Source organism: Pagrus pagrus (genome assembly GCF_965226575.1).
Source record: "Pagrus pagrus genome assembly, chromosome: 5".
Classification (NCBI taxonomy): Eukaryota; Metazoa; Chordata; class Actinopteri; order Spariformes; family Sparidae; genus Pagrus; species Pagrus pagrus.
The window spans coordinates 21,071,704-21,098,530 of NC_140189.1; the positions used below are offsets into that span (position 1 = coordinate 21,071,704).

Consider the following 26,827-nt stretch of genomic DNA (forward strand, 5'->3'; position numbering starts at 1 on the left):
GCTAGAGCGAGGATAATCTGTGTGATTCTCACAGTGGGGGCCGGTCAGTCCCCGCTGAGCCTGACCAGAGCTGAAACACTAAGATAAACCTCATCTAAGGATCAGTGGTGCTTGGTAGAGGTAAACTTTAGGGGGCAGCAGGTAGTGGCTGAATGAGTTTGGAAAAAAGTAACACATCAGTGGGGCTTACAGTGCAGGAAAATGAAGTGACTACACTGCAGACACAGCTGGACTAACTTTAATTAAGAGGAGACACTACAGGTAAAAACAACATGTTTTTCATGCTCTGTTCAATTTTGAGATTTTGCTGTTTTGCTTCCACAACATATCTTCTTTCAGATGATTGGAGAGAAAATGTCCACAATCCACATTTAGGTGTTTGTTAATTTCAGTTCAGATTTCTGATTTATGCAAATTCATGCAAATTTAATTAGATACCCTCCTTTGTCTAAGATATCAGAAAACTTGTAATACACAAAGAATGTCCTAGTGTGAGAGGAGATTTATTTTTGTGAAAATGTATTGTATTTTGTAGATTACCTTATTTTATTCTATAATGTCCATATATATACACATATATATTGTATTCTCTTCATTAAGTTATAGCAGGAACCACATAATGTGGTTCACCTTGCCTGTCACGTTAGGGTTGGTTGAGATCGGCGGAGTGATATTAAAGATGGGTAAGTGTTCAGTCGTCCTGCTGAAGACGCAAACATTAAAGTGACAAAAGTAGAAGAGAAGTTGTCCCCATGCTTTCCTCACCCCGAGCCCGGATGTAGTTCAACTCAATATGACTAATGTTCAGTGTTAATGTAAAGAATAACCGGTGTGACATTAGTTTAATGGTGACATCTATTTGTTAAACTCGTTACCCTGTTTGCCATTTTTTTCTAAAAATGTATGGTACTTTTTAAAGACCTAAATTTAATTTTAGTTTTCCTTGCAGTCAGAAATCTCAACTTCAGTTGCACCTACATAAACCAAACGCTCCAGTTTAATTCCTATTTATATTCTGAAGGTTTTTAAAGAGGGATTTGTTCATATATCATTCATAGCCTGATTGATAAAACATGTCATTCCTAAAAACATGGCGAATAATGTAGTATCTAATTTGTGGAACGATAAAAAGAGATATCCAAAATCCCCTCAGTAAAAACCTTTCACTCTAATATGTCAATAAAGTGAAACAAGAAGTTTAAACGTGGCTACATCCAATGTCCAGATTTACTTTCTGGAACTTAATGCAAATTAGAGCATTTTGAATTAAATCTGCGTCATTTTTATACATTTAAACATATATTTTCAGAAAACTTGCATATAGAAAATAATTATCTTAATGTAAGTAATCAAGTGGGGAAGTGTCATAGTGATATCTATTAGTTAAACATTTTACTCTCTTCACCTGCAGTGTCTCCCCTTAAGTTAAATATCAAGCAGAGCTCGATCAATGTTTTGGTTGGTCAATATTATTGGCCCATATTGGCTTATTACAGAAATATCGGTATCGGTGTACGTGTTACCTGATATGAAAACTGTGTTTAAGAGATGATATTGCAGAAAAAGATGCTTGGGTTCATTTATAATCATTACTTATGTAATTTTAGTCAATTAAGTTTTTATTGTTAAACTGTGAAATATCCTGTCACAACATACATTTGTCACAATTGTTTGACGACTACATTTGAGGGATCTTTGCAAAAAATGTGTGAACATTTATTGATATTCGAATTGTTTTACTCCATAATATCAGTCAGGTTCTAATATCAAGAGCTTATATCATAGAAATATCATTAAGACACATTGTTTATGTCATTGAAAATTGACAGAGAGGCAGCAGGTGCAATATAAAATAAAAATGAATTAAATAAACAAATACATCAGATTAAATAGTATTTTTACACACACACACACACACTCTCTCTCACACACACACACACACACACACACAGTATTTTGGTTATGCTAATGATGGGGAATGAGTGTGAGAGAATCAACGTTCGCACCCTCTTTCACATTTGCACCTTCGTATGAGACAAGGTAGATGTCATACTTCTGAGTCGTGGAAGCATCAGCAGAGAGGATTAACAATAGCTTAAAAAGCTTCATTTAATGTTTCTCTTCCACTTTTCATTTAAAAAGGACAGGATGTGTTTCACGTTCCCTCATATCTTGACAAAGAGCTTAAAATGGCAAAGTGAAAAGCTAATTCGAGAAAGCCACTTCCACGGTATGTCGTAATACTAATTGTCTTTTCAAAGTTTTTAAGATGTTGTGAGAGAAACTGTTCTAGTCATTATTCATTTATTCTAACAAATGCTTGATTATTCTTGGGAAAATTTAAATTTATGCTCTTGGGTCAACAACGAAGCATCTCTAAACGGTTGCAGTAGAGTTGCAGGGTCAAATATTAACATTTTCATGTGCATTTCTCATTTAAAAAGAAGTTACATCTAATAAGTATTATGTTTACCATCTATAAACCTGAGGAGTTAGTTGAATAGTTTTCACCTGTGTTCTCCACTGCATTTGCATTCTCCGGTTCTGGAGTCTTCACGATCAATGTGAGACTGCTGTCTGTTAACACATCCATCAATACGGCTCAACGCTTCACCTCCTACGTATCATTTTGACTGTCCCACCTGTTGAAAGAGAGAGCAAGAGAGAAACAGAGAGGACGGAGAAAGAAATAAAAAGAGATGTGAGTATGGAAGGGGTGACTGCCATGTGTCTAATTCAGAATAACATCAACAGCAGCATATTGGATGGAAACACAAAGTTGCAGTAATTATAGAAAAAGCTCCAAATGTGACAAAGACATCAAAGAAGCCCTTGGGGCACCAAACAATCACTCATTTCTTCTCTGTATCACAGATTAGTTTCTAAGATTAATTTAAACTTTACCCACCAACAAAGTACACAAAGAATCACAGCTGAGATCACTATGGCAACTGTATGTCATACTATCCTATTTTAAGCTTCATTTAACATTTATAGCAGAGTTGTTAACCTATGGGAACCTTACATAGGCGTCTCAGAGCATATTTGTTTATTGTAATTAGCTGACACCCTCCTTTCTGCGTGCGTGAAAAAACAACCCGGCTCAAAGAGGACAGATTAAAGAGATGTGACTGAGGCGGTGACAGCAAACTGTGAACACTGACAATACTTTTTGCCGTAGCGAGTGATGGTGAAAGTGGGGGTGGGGGATGATTGAGTGTGTGTGTAGCAGAATGCAGTCGCGCCGGGTACAATGTAATACAGAGCAATACGTTAAGGTGAAGAGGAGAGGAGAGGAGAGGAGACGCTGAAGTTTTTCAGCCTCTTGAAAAAGGTGGCGGCGACAAGAAAAAGAAAAAAGCGGATTAACCTGGTGTGATTCCTGAAAGAATAATGATGATACAAGAGACTGTGGGCCAGTAAATGATGAACATTTGATGTCGTGGCCTCCTGCCTGTTTATATTGTTCGCTTTTTTTGTAGCTCCCGCAGTCCCTCTCTGGAGGAGCGGTGCTGCAGGATGACAAATGAGCCGAGGGAGGGGATCTAATAACACGATCTCCTTGTGGTGTGAAAACGGTGGCTGGGAGATTAAGACAGACGGAAGACAATAAGACAAAGGTAGAGTGCGGCCGACTACAAACAACTGCCATCTCTTTCATCCTATTGCTTCTAAATGTCATTAGCTGATCGCTGACCTGAGGAGGAGAGCTACCTGAAGGGAACCCCTGCTTCAGGTTACAGTTGCATACACGCCGGCTCAGTGGGTAATTATCTCGTGAGCCATCACATCTGCTCATGTGTGCAGCACGTACAAGGACCCTGTAGGTAGGCCCAGCCAGACCCCGTTCATCTCTTCATAGAGGAGTGCTATCGCTCCCAAAGCCGGGGCTTAAGCACACGTGGCATTTACCGAGCTAAGAGATGTTTTTGAGGTCGTCTTGTTTTCAATTCTACACACTGAGAAATTGAAATTCTACATCTGCGAATGAAAAGCATCCACCACGACAAAGCACGAATTCGAATTGGAAACCTCCTCCTGAACTGGCGGACCCAGATGGGCTAAGCCAAGACTTATCAAATGCAACAATATCAAGGACTCAGAAAAAGGGACGTCACTGCAGCGGCCTATTAGACATAGGCTACAGCCACCGAGCAGCGTGTCTCAAGAGTGGCAGCGACAAAACACACAGCTGGGATGCTGGTGAGGCTACAGAGGTCCTGCCAGAGCTCAGCGCCTAGAGCTGCTTGTGGGTGTGTAGCGGGGGAGAAGCATGTGTGTGTGTGTGTCTGTGTGTGTTTATGCCCAATTGCATGTGTGTTAGACAAAGCCCCAAGGCTGAGGATCCACAGCATCAGCATCCACTGGCAGGAGCTGCACATACAATCACATGAAGGGAGAGGAAAGAGAGAAAGAGGGGAGGAGAGAGAAAGCCGTGCATTTCACAACACTCCCAACACCCCTCCTGCCAGCCGGCTCCAATGCCTCCAAATGTGTTTATTTTCCACATTATTCATGATTCTCCTGTACCGCTCCCCCTCTCCCTCCCTTAACCATCTCCACCACTCTGTCAAGACCTGACGAGAGGCCATTTCAATAATGAAGATGGACTAACTGCAATAGAGAGTGCACATAAATTGGAGCTACAGCCAACAAGCATGTCCAATTTGCCAAGCGGTTAAGCCTGATGTCTGGGTGCAGCTTTAAGAGAGCGCCACGGCTGCCGTCAACAGGTTTGCGCCGACCTGATTCATCCATCCACATCATTAATACTTCACAGAGGGCACCATCATTTAACTCTGCTGCAGGAAACCGCTCTTTAAATACCACACATTAGGGCACGTAATCACTGTGCACTCATTTCTGGAGCATTCGGCAGGTGCAATGAAAATGGCTGGTACTCCTGACCCTTCCATTGTTCTTGCGTGTGCGCCGGGGTCCCTTTGCGCGATGAGAAAACAGAAATAGAGACAAAGAGCAGAGAGTGGGAAAAGCCAAACAGAATGATTAGGATTTGATTTATCCTTTTAAGCCCTCCTCCACCTCCTCCACACACCATGTGTTAATGTGCAAGCTGGATAACAAGATAAGAACATGTTTGCTCGCTCTATATAAAACTTATCAACACCACAATCTAATTCCTGCAAGCCTCTTCCCGCATCCCCGTTTTGCTGCATTTCCCCTCGATTCGATTGCATTTCTCTCCAATGAAGCAGCAACAAGAGGCATGGCTGGAGCGAGATCACGTATAATTGCCGAAAATACGAAGCAAGGTCCCACAGCAGCAGTATATGTAGGTACAAAGGGCCCATTGTGAGCAAAAACGTCAGGGGCCAGGGAATAGATCCCCAACAGAGGGCATAGCGCCACAGGGAACACTGATCCAAACAGACAGCGCTGAAATGGCGACTCCTCTTTTCAGCACAGGTATACAGTTTCAGAGTAGGTTCACTGGCTGGCTGCAGACAGACTGAGTAACCTGCCTCACACGCAACTCGCGGTAATACTCCTGAGCTTGTAAGCTCGCAGCAATACGTGGTAGGAGTACAGAGAAACACAAATCCAATACAGACAAATACACAGTGTGTTCACAGACACATATTAGAAGGCAAGAACTTGTCTTAAAAGACAAAATTTCTACAACTGGGAAGAAATCCTGCACTCAGAACTACACACTATGAGTGGCAGTGAGAGTCCAGGCACCCTTGAAGACTCTCTCATGTCGAGTGCATGAATTTAACCTGGCCTACTATTGTTAAGAGGCTGGATATTCCAGAGACGGCTGTAACAAAGACCGCGGGTCGAACATGCAAACTTCATACAGACAGGCCTCTGCTGTCTTGATATCACGAGCTATCTCGTCATCACCATTTGTCTCTCTGTCCCCGCTATTAAATAATTGTTGACATTCTGTAGTTAAGTGATAGGTGGACTGTAGAGCTCTCGTCATAGTCCTGCTATTGTCTGTGCTCAAGGGCGTAGGTTCTGTTTCAACACTGGAGAGGGCATATATGCATTTCCACAGAAAATTTGAGTATCAAACACGCCATTCTGGTGAATCCTGGTGCCTTTTTCTGCATCAATTTATGCTGGGAATGTCTTAATTTATGTGAAGGAAAACACAAATTCAGGCACCAGATGACAATTCACAATACAATGGAATAAAATGCAGTAAGGCTCTCAGTGTCCCCTGCGTCCCCCATGAAATCTATGCCTATGTCTGTGCTGTCTCTGTTCCCTCTATGTTGCAGGAGAAGCAGAAACTCTCCGTCCCCCCCCCCCTCCTCAGTGCCTTTCTGTTTCTCTCGCACAAACATGAGCATTGTTCTGTCGAAGGTCAACTGGCCTCCTCACAACTGGTATGTCAGAGCTCTCCTCTTCTGAGGGCACCGATGGACCGAGCCAACCTCAAAGATGCAGCACTGACAGATCAAACGCTTTACATCACCTTGCATCTATTAAATGTTTCACTTGAAGGCATCACGCAGACCGCAGACGACAGCCAGAGAACCGCCGACACGCTCCTGTGCTCTGTGTCTGCATGAGTGCAAGTAGCACGTGAGTTGTCAGTGTTTGTAATTAAAGCTGGTGAAATCAGTGGCACAATATCATTAAGAGGTTTTTCTGTATTGGTATGTGTATGTCTGTGTATGACCCTTTATTATTTTATTTGGCCACTTGGCGACAGTACAACAAAAACCTTGAACCCTAAAATCGATATGGTGAATGCATTAGCAATCAGCCTCCATGTTTGTCTGCTTTTTGGTGCTGTCTAGGTAGTGTGCAGTGCATTGTTGTATAATAGTAAACCAAATCCATTAAGTTGTGGGATATGAAACCAAAACAATGAGTTAGAGGCGCTATATACTGAATTCATGGCGTTTTGTTAACAACAACAGCCACTAGCGATTGCTTTGCATTATGGAGCTACATGAACTCTCACCTCTTCTGTTGTAATATTCAGCCATAACAGTAATGTTTAAAGCTAAACAGTGGCCTGACCTAGCTGAGGCTTCTGCTCTGCTCATCCTATATACTGCATGTTTTGCTGGCTTGTTTGACAAACCAAATCTACCCAACAGCTACACATCACCACCGGCCAGCCAAACCGCTAGGCTACTGCTAGTTTTGGGTAAACCCAAGCTGTCATTTAGTGGCCCAACAGGTTGACTGAGTACTACATTAGTTGTATGTAAGTAATGTTTTCTACCCCAGAACTGTTAACAAACATTGCAGAGCTCTTTAGCTTACAGGCTAAACAACAACACTACCCTGGCGTTCCAAGCCCCCAGTTCTGACCGCTTGCTGCACAGCTAACTGAGCTAACTAGCTAACAGTAGCTTCAGTTAGCAGCAGTTAGCGGTTATTCTGGTGATATGCCGCTCCCTATTTATTTTATGTATAAATTCGACAAAACACCAATTCTTACATGTTGCACCTTTAATAATCAAAATCATTTTCAGAATTTTTTTAAATAATAATAGTGATTTATCAGTCACATTGAATTTCGTTATTTGTATTCCTGTTTGTTCTAATTGAATTAGTTAACTTATTTCCAGAGAAATAAATTACTTTTGAAAACACAACAACAACAGTAGCACCTGGCTCAAGTGGTGGCTGCAGTGTGTCAGGACTAAAACAGATCTACAGTCCTGTAGGTGTTTCCTGAATCGTATGTTCTGTTTCAACCACTTCTCCACACAAAGCTCTGATTGGTTGACTCTGCCATGGAGACTGCTTGTCAGGGAATATTTGTTTGGCCTTATCTGTATATCTTAATTCAATGGTGCTGTCTACATGTGCTTCTGCTACTGTGCGTCTCCTATGTCAGCTGTTTGGTGCTGTATTTGATCACACACCCTCACCTAAAATCCCTGACATGGCCACGGTGATGGCAGAGATACGGTATCCGCTTAAGATAATCATCGTCAATCACAGGCTGCTGAAGAGCTCACGAAGCATCTGATAGGTAGAGATTCACTACAAATCGGGATTATAGAGCTGGATCTTTATCGGCACGGCACAACCTGCAGAGCCAGGTCTGGACAACTGTAACCACCGTTACCTCTGAGGCCTCGGTCTGCTTCAGGAACGAAGGTGCAGGCTTCTTAATAGATCTCAAAATCCAGCTTTTTCCCAGGAGATTGTACAGTCAATTAGTATTTTGTTCTTAACGAGATCATAGTTCTGCTGAGATACAGTAGAAGACTGACATTTCTGGCAGGATTTTATCTCAGTATGTGTCTTCAGGGATGAGTGGATTTTAAATATCATTTATCTTTTCGCTAACATTTGCTGAAAGTTTCTCAATTTAATGTTGCCTTAAAGGATCATTTCACTACCCTTTAATGGGAGTCAAGTCAATGTTTTTGATCACTTGTTGACAGCAACAGCAAATATTTGCACTATAAATCATGCACAATGCACATATTAAATACAGCATGTACTGCAATTTGGGTATACTGAACCCGCAAACAGGACAAATCAGTTGTTTGTTTACAATAACTTCCAGATAGAAAGCCCGTGCACCACACTCTCAATTACATTCAATTTAACTGACTTTTTTCACGATTATATTTCAAAGTGTACGCATCTGATTCATCTAAAATGCAATAACACTTTGACAAACATTAGGTTGTAGAATGTTGGGCCACTAAAAAATGACAGTTTGAGTGTACCCCACACTAGTTAGCCCAAGATGTCGCTGTGAAGTCGATATCAAAGACGCTGGCAACGGAATGTAGAACATGAAATAAGCAGAGCAGAAACGTAAGATAGGTCCAACGATTCACAATAACAACATAAATAAACAAGTCTGCAATTACGGATAGCGACTAAACCATCTCCATGACAACGAAGGAAATGCATCCATTAAGGACAATGTGAAAAACAACAGGAAAGTTGGACCCTGTGGTTCATATGTCAGTAACAGCTCCAAGTACCAGCTTTAATTGCTGAACTGTATTGAATTTTATTGCATTACATTGCAAGATGTTTGCTGCGTTGTCTTCGTAACAGTGCTTATGACATACAGTAGCTATATTGCATTAGATTGCATTACATTTTCTGTACTTTAGAGGTGTTTGTGCAATGGTGTCAATCATTGTAAATTAATGGAGGAAAGCCATTTCAGGTTACTCCTCCATTTCAGGGTTGTGTATGTTAACTATTAAATATCTAAAGCAACATTATGTAACTTTTTAACTTTAAAATAACAGCTTCAAAATCATGTTGGTGGTTCAGTGTCTTGTAACAGGGTGAATGGTGTCCCTGCCACTTGTTTCTGCACTATGTAACTTCAGTGAGAGGATCACAGTGTTACATACATGGTTGCTTCAGCATACAAGTTTTCAACACCTAACATTGTTTTGACGTAATGAGTTTTGATTGCAGTTAACCACTACATTACATCTGACAAACTGTTACAGAGCTGGGATTTATATTTACCACAGTGGTGTTGCACTCAGAAACTGTGGGGGGCGCCAAATCTCACAAAATGCCAATTTTTACATAATGTTGCTTAAACAGACAAACATGTGATTTCCTTAATATTATCTTTTTGTCTTTTTTAAATAATATGCTCAATTTGATCATTGCATGGTGATATTTTCTATAAAGTAGTTATTTTCAGGAAAGAAAATACACTTTCTAACAGAAGTCCATGGTGGTTTAATGTGTTGTTAGATTAGTTAAGTTTTACTTTACATACATCCAAACACAATAACCTTTTTAATTAACCCTTTCACATGTGTGTGTAGAGTTAAACACACAGTGTGTATTGTCTGCCACTAGGGGGTCACTCAGTCAAAACAAACAACAAAAAAGGGAGTTGTTGTCTTCATTGTTGAACGACCAGCGTTGCTGATGAAAATCTATAGAGGTAATGTGTTAAAGTCTTGAATCTTGAATAAAATACAGATTTCTCTGAGTTTGAATATTGTTGAAAACATTTAGGAGAATGTAAGAACAAAGGTCTGGTCATTTTTAGACATTTTAATGAAGACATGTTACATATTATATCTTTAAGAGATTGTATATAGACATGATATGAGACATGATATATAACTCTAAAATTGTTATATATTAATTGATGACTGTGTCTGTTTCTCTGTTTATCTTTTGTGCAGCCTGAGCTCTTCAACAGTGAGGAGAAGAGGACAGCGAGCGATAAGGAGGGGAGAGAAACAAGCAGAGGGAAGGTCAAGGGTGTGGAGAGAGACAGCCGATTACAATACATCACCACATGCCTCCAGAGAGTGCTGCTGCATGTGTTTACAATGCTGCTTCATTCATACATGTGCAGATGATCAGTAAAAACAAGGATCCTGCCTCAAACAAACAAAGAAAAGTAATAAATGATGGAGCCTAAATGGCGATGGGGCCCTGCCGATGAATGGCAGAGAGAAGAATGGCAATAAGGCAGGCAGTAGGCGAGGTGTTAAAAGTTGATTAGGTTGTTAAAGGTCACATAGTCAGGCCTCATCAGCTGTCCCAATGGAGCACAAGAAGCAGCTCAGGGCCTCAGCACTGCTGCTAATGAGACAGAGGCGATGGCATCCTCACTAACATATGGATATATCCTGCTCCCATGTACAGCCATCTACTTATGGTTCATGAGAGTGCACGCCAGAAAACAGTTAATGTGGTGACGATAACAAAAACACACTTCGACTAGCCAGAGGTTGCTGTAACGTGAACACACAGCACAGAAGAAAACATGGTGAGGCATGTAAAGCTAAATTATTCCATCACAGAAATTGCAAATTTAGGTTTTAACATGCGACTATACTCCATTTCACACACACACACACACGACACACGGGCTAACGCACCATAAACTTTCACATTACAGATTCATTTGCAAATCTATGTTTGGTCCACCCACTGCTCTTGAAGGGTCAGTCTTATGAAACGATTGCGTATTTAATGAGGCTCTGCATACAAGCTCACACACGTTCACACACACGCACAGTCCCATACACACTCATTACATACACAGTGCTCCCACTCAGTACAGTTAAAAAGATGCTGATGTATGAGTAACTGCTGATAAAAACAGAAGATGCATCCACCGCCCAGAAACAGAGCCAAAAACTACCAATCATGACCAACCCTCCGAACTCGTGAATGATACACACAAAGCCACGCACGCACACACAAACACATTTGCATGGCATGCATCGAATAATCTTTACTGCAACAGTGAAAAAAAAGGTCAGCCATCAGAGATGCAATTATCATATTTCTAACAGGTGCATTTATTAGAGCTACGCTTCGTTTGCTTTGCTGAATCTAAATCAGGGTGGGAGGGGACCGGGGGCCATTACACCGCAGTGATCAGTGCTAATACAGTGACATAATGTCCTGCAGGTTTACATGGCTGCAAAGGCACTCTGTCAATGCCTGTTTCTGCCACAACAATGCCTGTCGGACACATTATGGGTTGAAGTGATCAATATTTTTTATTACCACCACTTTGTTCTACCTCGCGCAGAATAAGCTGCAGAATAATTGACATTTATGCAATTTTCAGGGCCACTGCCTTTCTTTTCTTTACAAGTGAGCATATGTGCGTGCCTGTGTGTTCCCTACGATAAACGAACATGTGGTAGCATTTGGCTCCGGTCATGTATTGGACAGATAAGCTTCTGAGTGTGCAGGTTTGTGTACTGATCCGTGTGTGCTTGCCTTTGTGTGCGTACATGTGAACACCGTGCTCATGTAAGAACTTAAAGTTAGAGTCCTTTATAATGAGAAGCCCTTAAAGGTGAAGCTGGATCACGGAGAAAGGGCATCAGAAAAAGAAAGTGATGATGGTCGTTATGGTTGCTGGCTTCCATGGCAGCCAATCGAAGCGGAGAGAAAAAAAGGCACAGCACATGTAGCAACACATTTATACTTCACCCATATTTTCAACCTCTGCAAGAACAGACCTGCCTAACGCTGGGGGAAAAAAGGCAAAATCACACTCAATATCAGTGTTGGCTACAACTACCATCAATGGCTAATCAATAGAGCAGTGTACCTATGGGAGACATGTTCCATTAAGTCTGTGGGTCAATGTGTTTGCCAGCAGATAGCACTGGTTTATTTTCCCTGACGCTTGTCCGCAGCCCTGTACCCCACATGCTTTATTAGCTGCCCTGCTTGGCTCCATTGATGTGTATCAGTGGTCACCCCCGGAGTCCTATCAGTCAGTGACTCTCAGAAGGCCAAGGGGGGAAACGCATGCGACCTCTGACCTCCGCCCTCTGACCTGGGATGACCCCCAGTTAATTAGGTGTGTGTGTGTTTACCAAGCATCTGCTCTACTTGCACCATTACACTCCCGTGTGGAAAAAATAGAAACACATTTACAGCACAGACACAAATACTATAAATGAGTTATGACGCAGAGGTGGGCTAAATATTGAGCGAGATAACTAACAGACAAAAAACTGCAGCCAAATTTCAACCGCCCAATATGTTATTGGCTGCTTTAATGAAACAGTGAAAATGTGGGTTTAATTTTTACATCAGGTCGTTTTGGTTGATACTTCTTGTTTTTTTTTTTAGTCAGCAGTGAGCTCTTTTGTCAGCACGTACATGTCATCACTACACAGACTGACAAACCGAATGTGAGAACACGCACGCAACACAAGAGCTAGTAATTAATGAAATGACCTCTGAATGCTGCACCTACAGCAGCCCCCTCTCATCACAGCTACACACACACACACATACCAGAATAGAAGGCCTGTGTCTGGTGGAACCTGCCAATTATTCTGTACTTTACTAGACCCTCGCTGCATCGGAGGTGTGATTGGAATAACAACCATCCTCCGAACCACGCAATTCTCCATTCCCAGTAGGGCAGCGCTGAACCAGCAGGGGAAGGAGGAAGGCAGCGTGACGAGATGGTAGCGACGATGAGGAAGAGAGCGAGACAGAGGGAGGAAGAGGGGAGGGAGGGAAGAGCAAAAAGCTAAGGATTACATGATGAAGGACAAGAAGGGGTGGAGAGGGGGAGAAGAAGAAGTTGAAGCCGGGGCTCCCTGGCAACATGCAGCGGCAGAGGCAGTGTGAGAGTGAGTGCTGTCTGAGTGACACTCACTCTCATATCCCCCCCCCCTCTGGGGAAATAACCCCCTTAATCCAGCATGCTCTTTCAGATAGACAAGATCACCCTTCTTCTCCCAGCAAGGATATGAAACGCTCCCCCTTGTGATTCAAATACCAGGGATGAGGGCTGGAAATCGAATAGACAACAATGTGACGTGGCGCCGCTAGAGAGAGACATCAATGTCCCCGTCTCCTCCTCCCTGGCTGCTGACTCGCTGCCACGGAAAGGGGCAGAAAGTCATTGGTTAACACTGGAGGAAGTGGCCTGCCATTGGCTGCTTTGTTGGGAGGTGGCATAACATTGGTAATAAGAGGCACAATTTTAATAACGAGGTGCCTTTATTTTCCTGTAAACTACTGGTTTAATAGGATAAAGAAATTTGATATTATGTGAGAACATTTGTGCGTTTGTGGTACAATATGCCGCACAGGTTTTTTTTCTTTTTCTTCGATGTATCGCGGCTAAATACGCCTTTGCCTCGGATTCGGAAAATCACTTACAATATCCTTCCTGCTGTTTTTAATGCCCAGTCCCTCTTAGTAATATCCTTTTTAATAAGCACACACAATGTGACAAACACTCGCAGACAGAGTTAATTAACAGTCCACAGCACTGGACGGACCGCGGAATCAATAAAGTAAAGGCGGACCCGGTCGCAGCAGGCCGAGCGGCAGGACCTGCCAACCACGCAGCCTTTCAGTGTAAACCGAGGGAGGTCTTTTTCTCTCCATACTGGTAAATCACTCCACAGCCAGGCTGCTTGGCACACAGAGCGAACTGCAGTGCTAGGCCGACACAGTGTGATATTATATTAGCATTACAAAGGCTTTCCCACCATCTGTGACACGCAGTGGAAAAAAAAAAAAAATCACTTTTCTGTTTCCAAGCCCCAAGTGCTGATGTTTCCATAGGTTCTGTGAGGAGGGCTGATGGGAGGGTGGCTGGGGATGACAAAAGAAACATGCGTTTATTACAGCCTCTCAGGCACGTGTGAGTCACCTCCTGTACAGTACATACAGTCAGCGTAACACACTCAAAGCCTCGCGGTCATTCGGAGCCTTTTAACTTCAGCTCAGGGTTAACAAATATGGTTATTCACAGCCATTATAAACCTATTAATGTTACAACACGGCACTCAGTTGCATTTATACTCTAATTCAAAAAAGGTAGGCCGAGTTTATGATCGTCTCTCAGATAGCGTATGATAAAAAAAAATAAAAAATCCATAAAGTGCTGTGGTCTCCTCAGTGAGAGCAGATAGAGTTCTGTGCTTCACTCAGCGGCCTAGGGGAATGAATAGACTTGGCTCGTCCACACAGCTCTCCTTGCTTTCCACTGTAGCCTGTTGTCACTAGCCCCTGGTCGTACGCCAGTCGCCTACTTGGCAGGGAGAGGTGCTGTACAAAGCAACTGGCAGGTCTGGTAAATAATGCTGATGGAGTGTGATAGAGAGAGAAGCATCTCCTTTATTCCACACAGCTACTCTATCTGTTTCAGCGAGGAGAGAGGAGAGACAAACGCCGCCTGATTTTTTTCTCCCAATCTATTCGACTGGAAAAGCAGGAATAAAAAAAAACCCAACCTACCTACCTAGCTCCTCTTTGTGTTATCTTTCATGATGTTTGCCAGCTTAAGAAAAACCAATAGCCCTCAGCCAATGGCTTACCAGCGCACAGAGCACTGCAGGAGCAGACAACCTGCCAGCAGCTGGGATTTACAGTCGAAACTTCATGCATACAATTACGCAGATGAAGGAGGGACAAGTGGACAATAGCAATGCAGCGTTGAGGGGAAACACTCATCCAGGCAATCATGCAAAGCCCTCTACTTAGTTAGTGAAACAGGAAAGAGGGAGAGTGAAAGAGAGAGACTGACTTCAGAGTTCGAGCTTCGGCGTCAAAACAGAAACACCTTCCCGTGTGAATGCTGGGACATAAAAGATTGAGCAACATGAAGGGAAGGGTAAGTTCAGCCAAAAAATGAAAACTCAGTCATGCAGATGTAGTCCACAAAACATTTCTGGACATTAACAGCAAAACAGAGTTGTAACATTCTCCTAAACAACTGAAGTAGATGGGAACTTACAGCTAGTTTCCCAAGATCCCAAACTGATTTTAAAAGATGTTATTTACACTCTCAACATGTGGTCGAGCTCGTGCACCCATGTCACAGACATGGTGTGCGCTAACTCTTTTAGCTTAGCAGCTACAGTGTAGATTTCTGCCTAAAAAGGGGTGTAAATAAAGTATTTTCAAATCAATTAGGGATCTGGGGGCTTCTGGAGATTTATATTATGCCAGACAAGCTGTATGGAGGCATCTTGTTTAGGAGAATGCTGCAACACTATTTTGCCTCGAAGCCACAGAAATGTTTTGTGGACTACAAAACTTCAGCTGACTTTTCATCGGCATGAAGTTGAGAAGTTGCTGACTGAATTTTCACTTTTGGGTGAACTTATCTTTTAAGTTCGGTCATTGTAGCAAAGAGCTCTACAGTACAGTTGCAGTCTGCAGTTTATTCATGTGGCATTGTGTGATCTGAGGCTTTGGCAGAGCTGAACCAGGACCAGAAATACCCCATTGAAATTGCTTAGATGATGGCCGAACATGAGTGCCTGCTGTTTGGAAACAGACAGGTAGGCGACCAACAACAAGATGAATCATGGCCATAATTCAAAGCAAAAAAATAAATGGGGAAAAAAGGGCAAAGGTACAAGACTGTGCACATAATTACTTGAAGAGCGACGGACTACTCATTCCATAAACCATTAGAGATGATTTCTCTTAAAAGATCCCCAACTCACAAACACTAGTACACGGCCCAACTTTTCACTAGAGCCCACCGATACTGGATTTTTTGGGCCTATGCTGATACTGACATTAGGCCGATATTCTTTCTTTACTGACAAAATACACACCAAGACCCCTTTGGACACTTTTCCTCATCTCTGGTAAAAAGGGAAATCATGTTTGCGCTGTGATAAATGTTACATAAACGATCTGATCGTGGTAGTAGTAGCAGCTGACATGACATTTTTCGCAGGTGCAGTAAACATTTCCATGGTAACAGCGAGCTTCACCAATCAGAGACATCGCTGTTACACTTTTGGACAGTGAACAGAGTAGTACTTATCTATGAATTCACGAATAACAACATGTTGTCTTCTACAGGAATATACATAGTATTGTTTTATAACTCTTGGTAATTACTTCTGCCAAGCAGTTGGTTTGTTGGTTGGTTTGTAAACAGGATTACACATAATCTACTTAACGTATTTCCTCAAAACTTGGTTGGAGGACGGGTCTTAGCCCAGAATAGACCCCATTAACTTTTGGTGCAGGTCCAGATGGAGGGACGGCTCCAGGAATTTTTTTCTCACTTCCTTTCACATTGCAAGACAGGGCATTTTCCAACATTTTTTAAATTTCTCATGGAATTTGTATGAATCTTAGGCATACTTAGGTGGCTGGTAACTATGAGTAAATACAATACGATGTGGATCCGAATAAAAACTATTATTCTTCCGCAACACAATGGAGATTATGATTCGAAGTTATGGTTTAGCAGTTGTGGGTGGTTTAAAATTGAACGTGTTGTCGTTTCACATTTTATTTATTGTTTTGGTTGTATTGCTCTAATTTATTTATCTTTTATTTATTCAGGATTTTTATTTTTTTCACAATCCAATTCAAGTGTGTGATTATTAAGAAGTTCATTGCTCCTGCACTATTACATTAATCATCATTATAGCATTAGCATAAAACTGTTTTAAAAGGACAATAACATCATTTATCGCATGTATTCTGAGGACCATATAACATCCAACAAAAAGACAGGCCAACATGAAGGAGCTGAGCAGCTTACCAGAGGCTATAATTGATAGGAGCAAGCCCTTTATAGTGTATGTGCGCACATTCATTGGACGTCAGTAGGTGAAGGAAGCGGGAACACTTATAAGTGGAAGGAGGGATAAAAAATCCCGTGGCTGACAGCACATGATCTCATATGGAGGCTCTGTGCCAACCTGTAATCCATATATTCAGATGAATACACTACACATGTGGACCCCTGTCATCTGAGGTGGATATTAACAGAGAGTATTACTGCATATAAAGAGCATATATGGCTCAGTGGCACTATATAAAGACACTTTCATCTCTGTGGGGATGAGAAGGGTCAATGAGGTTCCCAGCCTGGTGTAATATTCCTGTCACTGAGTCTAATTCCCGAAAACACCTGTAGATGCATCCGGCGTTTTCCCTTTCACTAAGCGTAATTCGCATTAGCATATGGCCCAGAATACCCAGCCTGGTGAAGCAGTCAGGAAGACAGCCTGGTGAGAGCGAAGGTAGCGGGGTTAGCTCTCCTGTCAAAACCAATATGCACCTCTTGAAGACTAGACTAGGGGAGAGGCAGCCAAAATCATCTGCATAAAGGAGAGGCACTAAAATCACCTCTCATAAAATACGACAGGGGAGCCAGCTCACACTGGTTAAAGCATGATGAAAGGAATGGAATCCAGCACAGCTCCCTGTCTGTGGATAATCAAACAACCCTGGCGCTAAAAGCATGGCATTCAAATTCAATTGTGAAAGCTGCTGCCGTCTGAGAAAAGGAAAAAGACGCGAGAGAAAAATACATCCCTGTTGTTTTGAACTCTGTGGGAGCTTAAAAGGTGTGTTTTATAATGCCTCCCATTAGAAATAAACACACAAACCCTAAAACCAGAGAATAAGTTAACGGTACACTCGGTATACATTGAAATAAAGAAATAAATAATGCAGAGGTAAATGCGTCAAATGATGATTGGTTGGTAATACAATGAAAACAATAAGGATTTATTAAAGTGTAGGCAGCAGCGTGATCTCATGATGTCTGCAACAGCCACTTCTGATCCCCAAGGAAACAGCCGTACATATTAACCAGCGGATGATGACAATACATCACACGAATTATCACATGTCAATGCACAACACGTCACCTCGCACGGCTGCAGCGGAGGACTGAAAGAAAAAATGCTTTAAAAGGACGCCTTTAATCCGTAAATGTAACTGGCTAACATGTATATCTATGGGGTGAAATAACATCAATGCACATCAAAGAGCCAAAAGCGTTCACTGACACAACAGCAGGCTTTTACACTTGGACTGCAATGTAGTGGTGCGGCAAAACAGCCGAGGCACCAGAGAGACAGTATGAATGCCTTATTACAGTGTGTGAAGTGGAGCTGGGAGGCAGGGAGGGAGGCAGGGAGGGAGAGGGGGACGTCTCAGTGACAGAGGCAGAGGCTGATGAAAGCCCCGCGCGGAGCAGTCGAAAGCGTCGACACATGACACAGCTCATAACTGCTCACCATCCAGGACGGGATCGCATTCATGTAGCCCCCTCTTCCTTCATGTATATTTAAACACTCGCAGCTCCAGTTCAATTTCATCTTAAAAAAACAACACACACATATACGTGTGAAACATACACAGCGGTGTGCTGCAGAAGACGAAAGCCGCGGTTGACCCCCCAAAATGGAAAGATTTACGCCATTGTTTCATTTTTAATTAATAGAAGAAAGAGAGAAAAAAAAAACGGCGCAGGCTGTAGTGGCCCTGACACATTAAGACTGCACGATCTTCACACATGGGTGTATCTTCAAGGCCCTCGGTGTGTTTGTGCATGGGTGTCAATGTGAGAAAGTGCGTGGGCGTATTTGCTTGACTGTATCTTTGTGTAAGAGAAAAAAGGCAATGACGCGATGATGAGAGCGACTGAGCGAGAGGCAGAGAAAGAGTATGGACACGAGGGCTCGGAGCGAACGAGAGAACATGGTGGTGATGGTGGAGAGAGAGAGAGAGAGAGAGAGAGAGAGAGAGGGTGGGGGGGTTTCTCTGTGAGCCCAGGGGGTAGGTAAGATTACAGATGTACACACAATGTTCTGGAGCACAGGCCAAGGGCTGAATAACAGAGTGTTGCTGTTGCTCCAGAGCTGCTTGCTTCAGCTCACTCTGTGCCTTGTTCTGCTCAATGCCCAGGGCAGCCATTCAGAGACGCTCCCCCAGTAGCAGCACAGATACACTCTTATATCCCAAATAGTTCCTCCCCCCAAAAAAAAGCCAACAAAACACCCGGGGTAGAGACATTCAACGAGAGGCTCACATTTTTCTCCACTGCGACATTATTTGTCACGAGCCCTCCTGAGTACACCTCCAGCTTCTGTTTTAACATATACGTTTCACTACTATTGCTATTATCACGTTCAAATGTAGGGCAGTAGGTAATTGCTCCTCCTTAGCCTCCTTCCATTATCATTATCATTATAAACAGATTACGGTGACACTACAATTATCTCAACTGTGTTGTAAACACCCCGGCTCATGTTAGTCAAGTTAAGGTAGAAATAACCTGATTAACCCGGATTACATGTCAATCTTGAATCCTGAATCACAATGAGCTTATTCTAACTTCTGATTCTGCCCAACTGTAGAAAAGTGTTTCTCCACACATGAGCGTTGGCAGGAATACTGGACGTTTTTGAGTGACAGCCAACAATCAACAACACCAAAACAAACAAAACGACGACCCTCCTTTTTCCTTCTCTTAATTTGTGGTACTATTAAGATTATTTCTGCAGCCGACAATTAATCATTCCAAAACCCAACTTGGCAGAATAAACGGTTGGCATTTTACTTTTCTGCAAACCACAGGTACATTCAAATTTGTATGTGTCGTCTGAAAATGTCTACAATAATTCTCCTGTTGTGGTCATATTATATGTATAGAGAGCCAAAGTCCCACCCAGTGTGCCCCATGGGACCTTATTTCGGAAAAAAATCTGTACAGTAGTCGAAAGAAAGAGAGAAATAGATGTTTGATCCCGTTTGCAATGTGCCATGAATCACATTTATGATTTTTGTCTTTTTGAAAGCTAATTTTGCAGGTCAAGAAAGTTGCAGTTTGTCGTTAAGATAGTGAAGTATCTTTTAGTTTTGTGTTCAGCTGCTCAGGAAACTACACGCGAAACAGTTTGAACACAAACACACACCCTTGCTCGATCTCTTGAGCTAATGTACTCTTTAAGTATTGTTTTGGTTTGGGGCGAATAAATCTGAGGTCAAACTGCGAGTAACGTGAGACAAAATTCACTTCACTTTATGTGTGAACGCTGAGAGTTTGTTAGCCTTAGATAGCTTGGTAGCTTACAGCTAGGTGAGCTTGTTTAACTAACTAACCCACCCACAATCCACCTCTTTGCTCATTTCTGATTAGCAGGAAGTTACGTCACGGTGGCTCTGCCCACTATTCTATTCAGTCAATGGTGTCAAACATCTGTAAACATGAAACAACTGGATTTTTGTCGAGACATCAGGACAATCTCCAGCTGTGTTTGTGACCAGAAAACATTATCGTTTCCTAACCCTAACCAAGTTTTTGTGCCTAAACCTAACCAGACACTAAGCACAGTAGTGTCACATTAAACATTAAACTGAAAACTGAAGTGAAAAAAATATAAAGTTACAACATGAAGCAATGTGAAGTGTCATGATATCCATGGTTTCCAGAAATGTAATTGCCAACATTTATTCTGGTGACTGTGGTGAACCTGATCGTCAGAAAATTAAATCATGTAGACGCTGTTATTGCACGAACATTATTGAAAGTCATGTGAAGCCATTAAATGGGTTATAATGTGCATGTAAATACAGGCTGTCTACTATTATTGGCATTTCAAATATATTCAGTAAGTACTGGAGTTGGTAGTATCAGAAAGCAAGGTACAAAAACTGGTACTGTCAGATGACAGTAATGTTCTGAGCAGTGACAAAAGGTACAGTGATTTTAAAGAGGAGGTATGGATATCAAAATACGGCTCATGCATACTGCACTTGTCGAATCACTGCTGTTGCCGGCTTCCTTTGCAAATGAAATATGTCAAGCAGTTTCAACTCCGTTAATTTCCGTTTTGTATCGTATTCATTCTTCCTCAGAGCTGCATTTTGTTTACAATTTTTCAGATAAAAAAAACTGAGAGAAAATCTCCACCTATTGTTGTGAGGCACTCGCAGGCAGACATCCAAAAAAAAAAAAAAAAAAAAGAGTGAATGGAAAACTCATTTCCCCCGATGCAATTACTTACTTGAACTTTAAGAGATCTATGCTCCGACAGTAACCTGACTGGAATTTATACTGAAAAACAGGTATGCCAAATCAGGGACTAGTGAGGCTGAGAGACGGTAAATGTCCACACACTGTATGAAGAAGCCAACTAACAAACGCTAGAATAGAAAACATCTCATGTTCAAATTAGGCAGGGGATCAACATTTATTTTATTTTTTGATTCATTTGACCATAATTATTGAATTAAAGCATTATATGTGCATTTTGTGGATCTCTTCCCTAATTTTAATCCAACATGTCATCTAATCTGTTGTCCTAGTTTGTGTTCGTTGGATTCTTTACAATGTAGACATGTTTTTGTTTAAAGGTCGTCCTTAGGTTGTCCTCTCAAGGTGATTTGATACACCCGTCCTAGATATGCAGGTGACTGAGGTGTAAACTGGGCCTGAGACTGTTAACAATGTGGATGAAGTTGTGTTTAGAAGGGGTGTGTCTGGCTTCAGCAGGCTTGCGTAGTGAATGAGTAATTGCCACAGAAAAAAAACACAGAGTGTATCCAGAAGCATCTGAGCAGCTGCTCCAATCAGCCGCACTACTTACTGACTGATAACATCACAGGTCAGCACCAAGCAGAAAACAGCAAGTCCGTTCAGAAGAGCTTCAAGGTACAAAGCTCTGACCAGTTGGCTGTAATGTCATTTCAGAGTGTATCTAACTGTGCAGCGAGAAAGTCGAGCATTATTGGTCCATTTCCGTTTCCACTTGTTTTTCTGACTACTCTGTTATTTTACTATTTTTAACTCAAGTCTAAAGAGCCATTTTTATGGCATTTGTCGGTAGAGGCGCATTGGCAAACCTCTCCAGAATCACAGAAACTCCTTTCATGCACCCTAAGCCTTCACAGAAAATCTTTAAACGCACATACTGCCGCTAGGGACCTCTCAATCAAGAAAAATTCAAACAAAAGACTTAACTTGATGATGTCATGAAGAAGAGCAGGATCATGGGACTTACTGCCTCATTGTTAAACAACCGCTGCTGATGAAAATCTATCTGACGTGACTCAGACAGGCAGAAACATTCATGGACGAGATAATGTTTTGAAGTTTTATTGCCGACTTCCTTCCTTACTCTCTCACTCTCAATAAAATTATAGATTTCACTGGGTTTGATCACTGTTGTAAACATTTGGAACTCAAAATATATAATAAAGCACAAAGTCGTTTTGGAGGATGAATTCAAATTCAGAATTTTTATATTTACAACTCAGAAATATATATTTTTTTCCCATAACTAAATAAACAAGCTGCTCTCAGAGGAAAATAAGGTCCACAGAAGACTGTTTGAAGCTAGAAAGGTGGCAGGGTCCGCCAAATATAAACAAAGCAAAACAGTATGTTGTCCTTTAAGGCCAGTTTGTTTATTCAGTCATGAAAACAGAGTTTGTGCATTTAGTTTGTTTAGGCATAAAAAAAAACTACATAGTGCACCTTTAATTTAGTACATGCTATCCATGGCATGGAGTCTGGTGAGGTCAGGTCACTTAACTGCTGCTGGGATGCACAGAGGTCTGTGAGGTGTCAGCAGGACTGGTGCAAGCATTACATCATCTCAAATTTAAGGGACGGGCTCCATGTTTTGACAGCACCGAGTAAGTATACACATCCCATCCCGGAAAATGAAACACAAATGTACGCACTTTTCTGCACAACACAGCTATCGGTAGAAATTACAAGCAGTGCTGTGGAGTCACAAAAATGTCAGCCCGAACTGCAAAAATAATTTCCTAAAGATAAGTGAAATAATATTTTGCGACATGTAAATAGACTCGATGAGTAGCAGAGACACAATCATGTAAGCTGGCAAACTAAAACCAGGCAATTGCTCTCACACAGGATATGGGTGTAGCTGTTGTATTGTCATCGTCATTATGTAATTGTGCGTAAGTGCTGTTGATTTGTTTTGTCACTATGTATATTTCATATAAACCCCACAAACAATAGCTGGTGTGATACAGAATCTAATGGGAATCCAAACACAAACAAACAGAAATACTATGAGTAACTGAATGCTGACTGCTTATTAATCATTTTGCAATCAAAAAACCACAACAGACGACTGTGAAGGCTTCCCTCTCTTTTATAATAGCTTCATCGTTTCACATCATCCGTTCTCTGAAGCTTATTCAGGATGTTGTATATTCTCATAAGAGAAGCCAACCTGGACTGTGCTCAGGAAACTATTCCCTGCTTTTGAATGGGATGAGAGGAGCTGATTTGATTTGGTGAAGCTTCCCTGCTGCTACTGCATTCCTCACCAACAATCATCCTGTTGTAGTCCTCTCTAATCGCCCATATTGATGATATATTTGGGCCACACCCATACCTGCAGTCTGTACCTTTGTGTTCTCTCTGAGTTCATTGTTGTTTGGAGGAGAAACAAAAACAGCTCCCGTGCTTTCATTCTTGCTCGGGCATCCTGAACAGCCTCTCAAAACTGCATTTCTGTGCCTACAATTAACCCATGAATGGAAACCGTTCAAGAAACAACCCGTTTGCACTTTAGAGGTGTGTGACTGCGTGTCACAGTCCTTGGCATGTAAAATGATAAACACGGATGAATATTTACAGTTTCCTCCATCTGCTTCATGGATTTTCTCTGGAAGTGATCTGACAGAGGAACCTCACAGCCCACACTGACCTGTAGGCCCGCCCCCTGATCATGAATATTTATGAGAAGACGAAGAGAGAAAAGACATCCATAATAAAATCACACAGACCTTGAATATGTCTCAATTTAGTGTTGCAAAGTCATAAACCGTGACCCTAATCATCTCAGGTCAAAGCATCAATGTTAATGTTGGTCTATCAATTTGGATTCAGCTCCAAACAAGCTTAATAAAACAGCGGTAATGATTCATCACTACAGTAGTATGTTGTTTTTACAAGGTATTCATAAAAGAAAAAATCGACTTTGCACTGGTTACTGTTCAGTGCAACTCGTGCAGACAAACTGATGCATCGATCTGGTATAAACTCGCAGTTGTCATCAGTGCAAACAGGGTCAACACAGCGTGACGTTGGTGTGAAAAGATCAACATGGGTTCAAACACATAACGATAATAATGCAGGGGTCATGGTTTTCAGTTTAGATGTTTCCTGTTTTATCTTGTAATATTCATCCTCATGTGTCTTATTGTGAATTTCCGCTTCCTATCTGTCTCTTTCCCGCCCTTTTTCCGTGTACACCTGTGTTTTATTTGTTAACTAGTCCCTCTGTATTTAAGCTTGTGTTTTGTGTATTTGCTGAATTGTTATGTATTATTTAAATAATAAATAAATGTGCACCAGCAACTTGGTAAACAATCTTCAAATTTAACACGAGGCACAACTCAAGTGTAAATCTTTTAAATCTAGCAACAAAATGGTCATGAATTAAAATTCCTGTATAAAACAATAAAACTGCAAGAGGACAAAATGTAATGTTACAACAAGAAGACAGGAATCAAATTCTTTTACGTATACATAAACATAAAGATGACTTGCATAGATCAACCTGATTGTCAACTAAGGTTGGAAAACGTATTGGTAAAGTATCCTTTATAATTTTTTTTCATGACTCCTGCATTGACTTTATAGTGCTAGCTCTTAGTCCATTAGCTCAATGCAAACACATCAATCAGAATTCCCTTTAACATGCTAATGTAACCCTAACCCTGAAAAAACTGTCCTTGCAAACAAAACATCCATTTCACTTCACATACTTCACATTAAACGACACGTGTGCTCATATTTGCAGTCAATACAGTATTTCCTGGAAAAGAACTAAAAACTGCTGATTTCAAATTGTTAATTCAGCCTTTTACTCTGCAGCTTCCAGATGTGATAGTATCAAATCAGGAGATAAGCATATCGTACCGGCCCCATTGACATCCTGACTCAGTCCAGCCATATGAGTCGGTATCGGACCGATATCCTCCAATCCTCAATCCAAATCAACACAATTGAAGATTGTTGTATTTGTTGGATTGTTTGTTATAATAACTTGTCATAGGCTGAATACAATAAAGAAATTCTTCTCCTCACAGTGTTGAATATGTGGTGTAAACTTTGCAGCAATAACTTTTAATGAAGTAAAAGTTGTCAATTCCAATTAGCTGAAACAAAAGGGTGATACACTTATTCGGTTTACTGGTGGTATTTATGGAAGTACAGCTGCTGACCTGTGAACAGTGACAACCAGGGATATCAGCAGGCTAAAGGGGTCAAACGCAGGTGGAGCGTGTGTTCATTATCTTGTGAAAAACACAGAGTTTCTGTGTGAAACTGCTGCGAGGGAGGAGAGTCTGACACAAAGCAGTTTCCCCAACCGTGCTTTTAGACCAGCAGCTCTGCATGTCTGTTGGCAGCTCCGGTCGAAAGCTTGCTTCTCAGACCTCCAGGCTACTGCAGCAAATTATTCTGAATAAGATCAACATTTCTACAGAAACACCTCCTTGCTTCTGGTTTCAAAACAAACTTGTGGATGAGGATTACATCGCTAAAACATATAGTGTACAAGTCAGATTGAGTTTGTGACTAGAAACAATAATAAAAAAATCACTTGCACATTATCTTGGGCATTCACTTGAAATGTGACACAATGACACCTCTTCAGACTAAACTGCTCGTGAGTGCTGGAACACCTGATTGAGTCACTCAGTTGTGTTGACGCTGATGCAATTAAAATTAATTGTTGTGTGACGCAGTAATATACAGATATTAATGCTATTGCCCAATACACAGAAAAAAACAAACAAAAGGCATTTGTACGGCTCCAACTAACAATTATCCCCATTACTGATTCATCAGATGATTATTCTCTCGATTAATTTGTTTTACAAATTGTCAAAAAAAAGTGAATCTTGCCAATTTAAGTTCCCTAAAGCTCAACAGCCCAAAATCAAAAGGTATTCAGTTCATTCTCATAGAAGACTACAACATTAATGTGCCACGCTGGAACGGGTTTAAGCTACAGGTAGACCGATTGTCCGCCTGGCCGATTATCGGGGCCGATATTCAGCTTTTTTTCGATTATCTGCGTTTTTTTGTGTCCAGTTGCCATAATATTAAAAACATTTCAAAATCCACTACTTTGGCTCTGTTGCAGCCTTCTTTCTCTCTTTCTCTCTTTTATCAAATTAGTGTTGTGAAGTAAATGGGAGCAGAAAATGAAAATACTCAAGTAAAGTAACACTAGTATCATTAGTTCTTCTTAATTTTGACACTAACGTTTTTACTCAGTTTCCTTGATAACTAATAATCGGTATTGGCCCTGGACAAAACACATTCCAAGCTTTCCCTCATTTCCTTTCGTAATATAAAATAAAATGTCATAATCATCAATGTAATAAACAGTATGCTCTGTATTGTCATGTGCTTCAATAACTCATTTTTTATTCTTTGATCAAATATTTTTTAATCAAGTTGAACAACTGCAACAAATCTGACTATCAATTAATTTTCATGTTTTAAGCAAAAATGCAGAAATGTCCCCGGGTTTCAGATTTTCAGTTGTGAATGGTTTTTGGTTTTCATAGTTTTTTTTTTGTTTTAGTTCATATTATGAAAAAAATAGGG

At 41.3% G+C, this 26,827-nt stretch overlaps 1 protein-coding gene across 1 annotated transcript in view; it reads right to left on the bottom strand.

Annotated features, from left to right (window-relative positions):
• The window catches only part of nexmifb (neurite extension and migration factor b), a 59,028-nt gene that overhangs the window by 11,609 nt on the left and 20,592 nt on the right, over positions 1-26,827 (bottom strand). The window contains exon 2 of the mRNA XM_084353195.1: positions 2,512-2,642. Within this exon, the coding sequence (XP_084209321.1) occupies positions 2,512-2,593 (82 nt within the window). The 5' untranslated portion in view covers positions 2,594-2,642. The remainder of the gene's footprint in view (positions 1-2,511; positions 2,643-26,827) is intronic.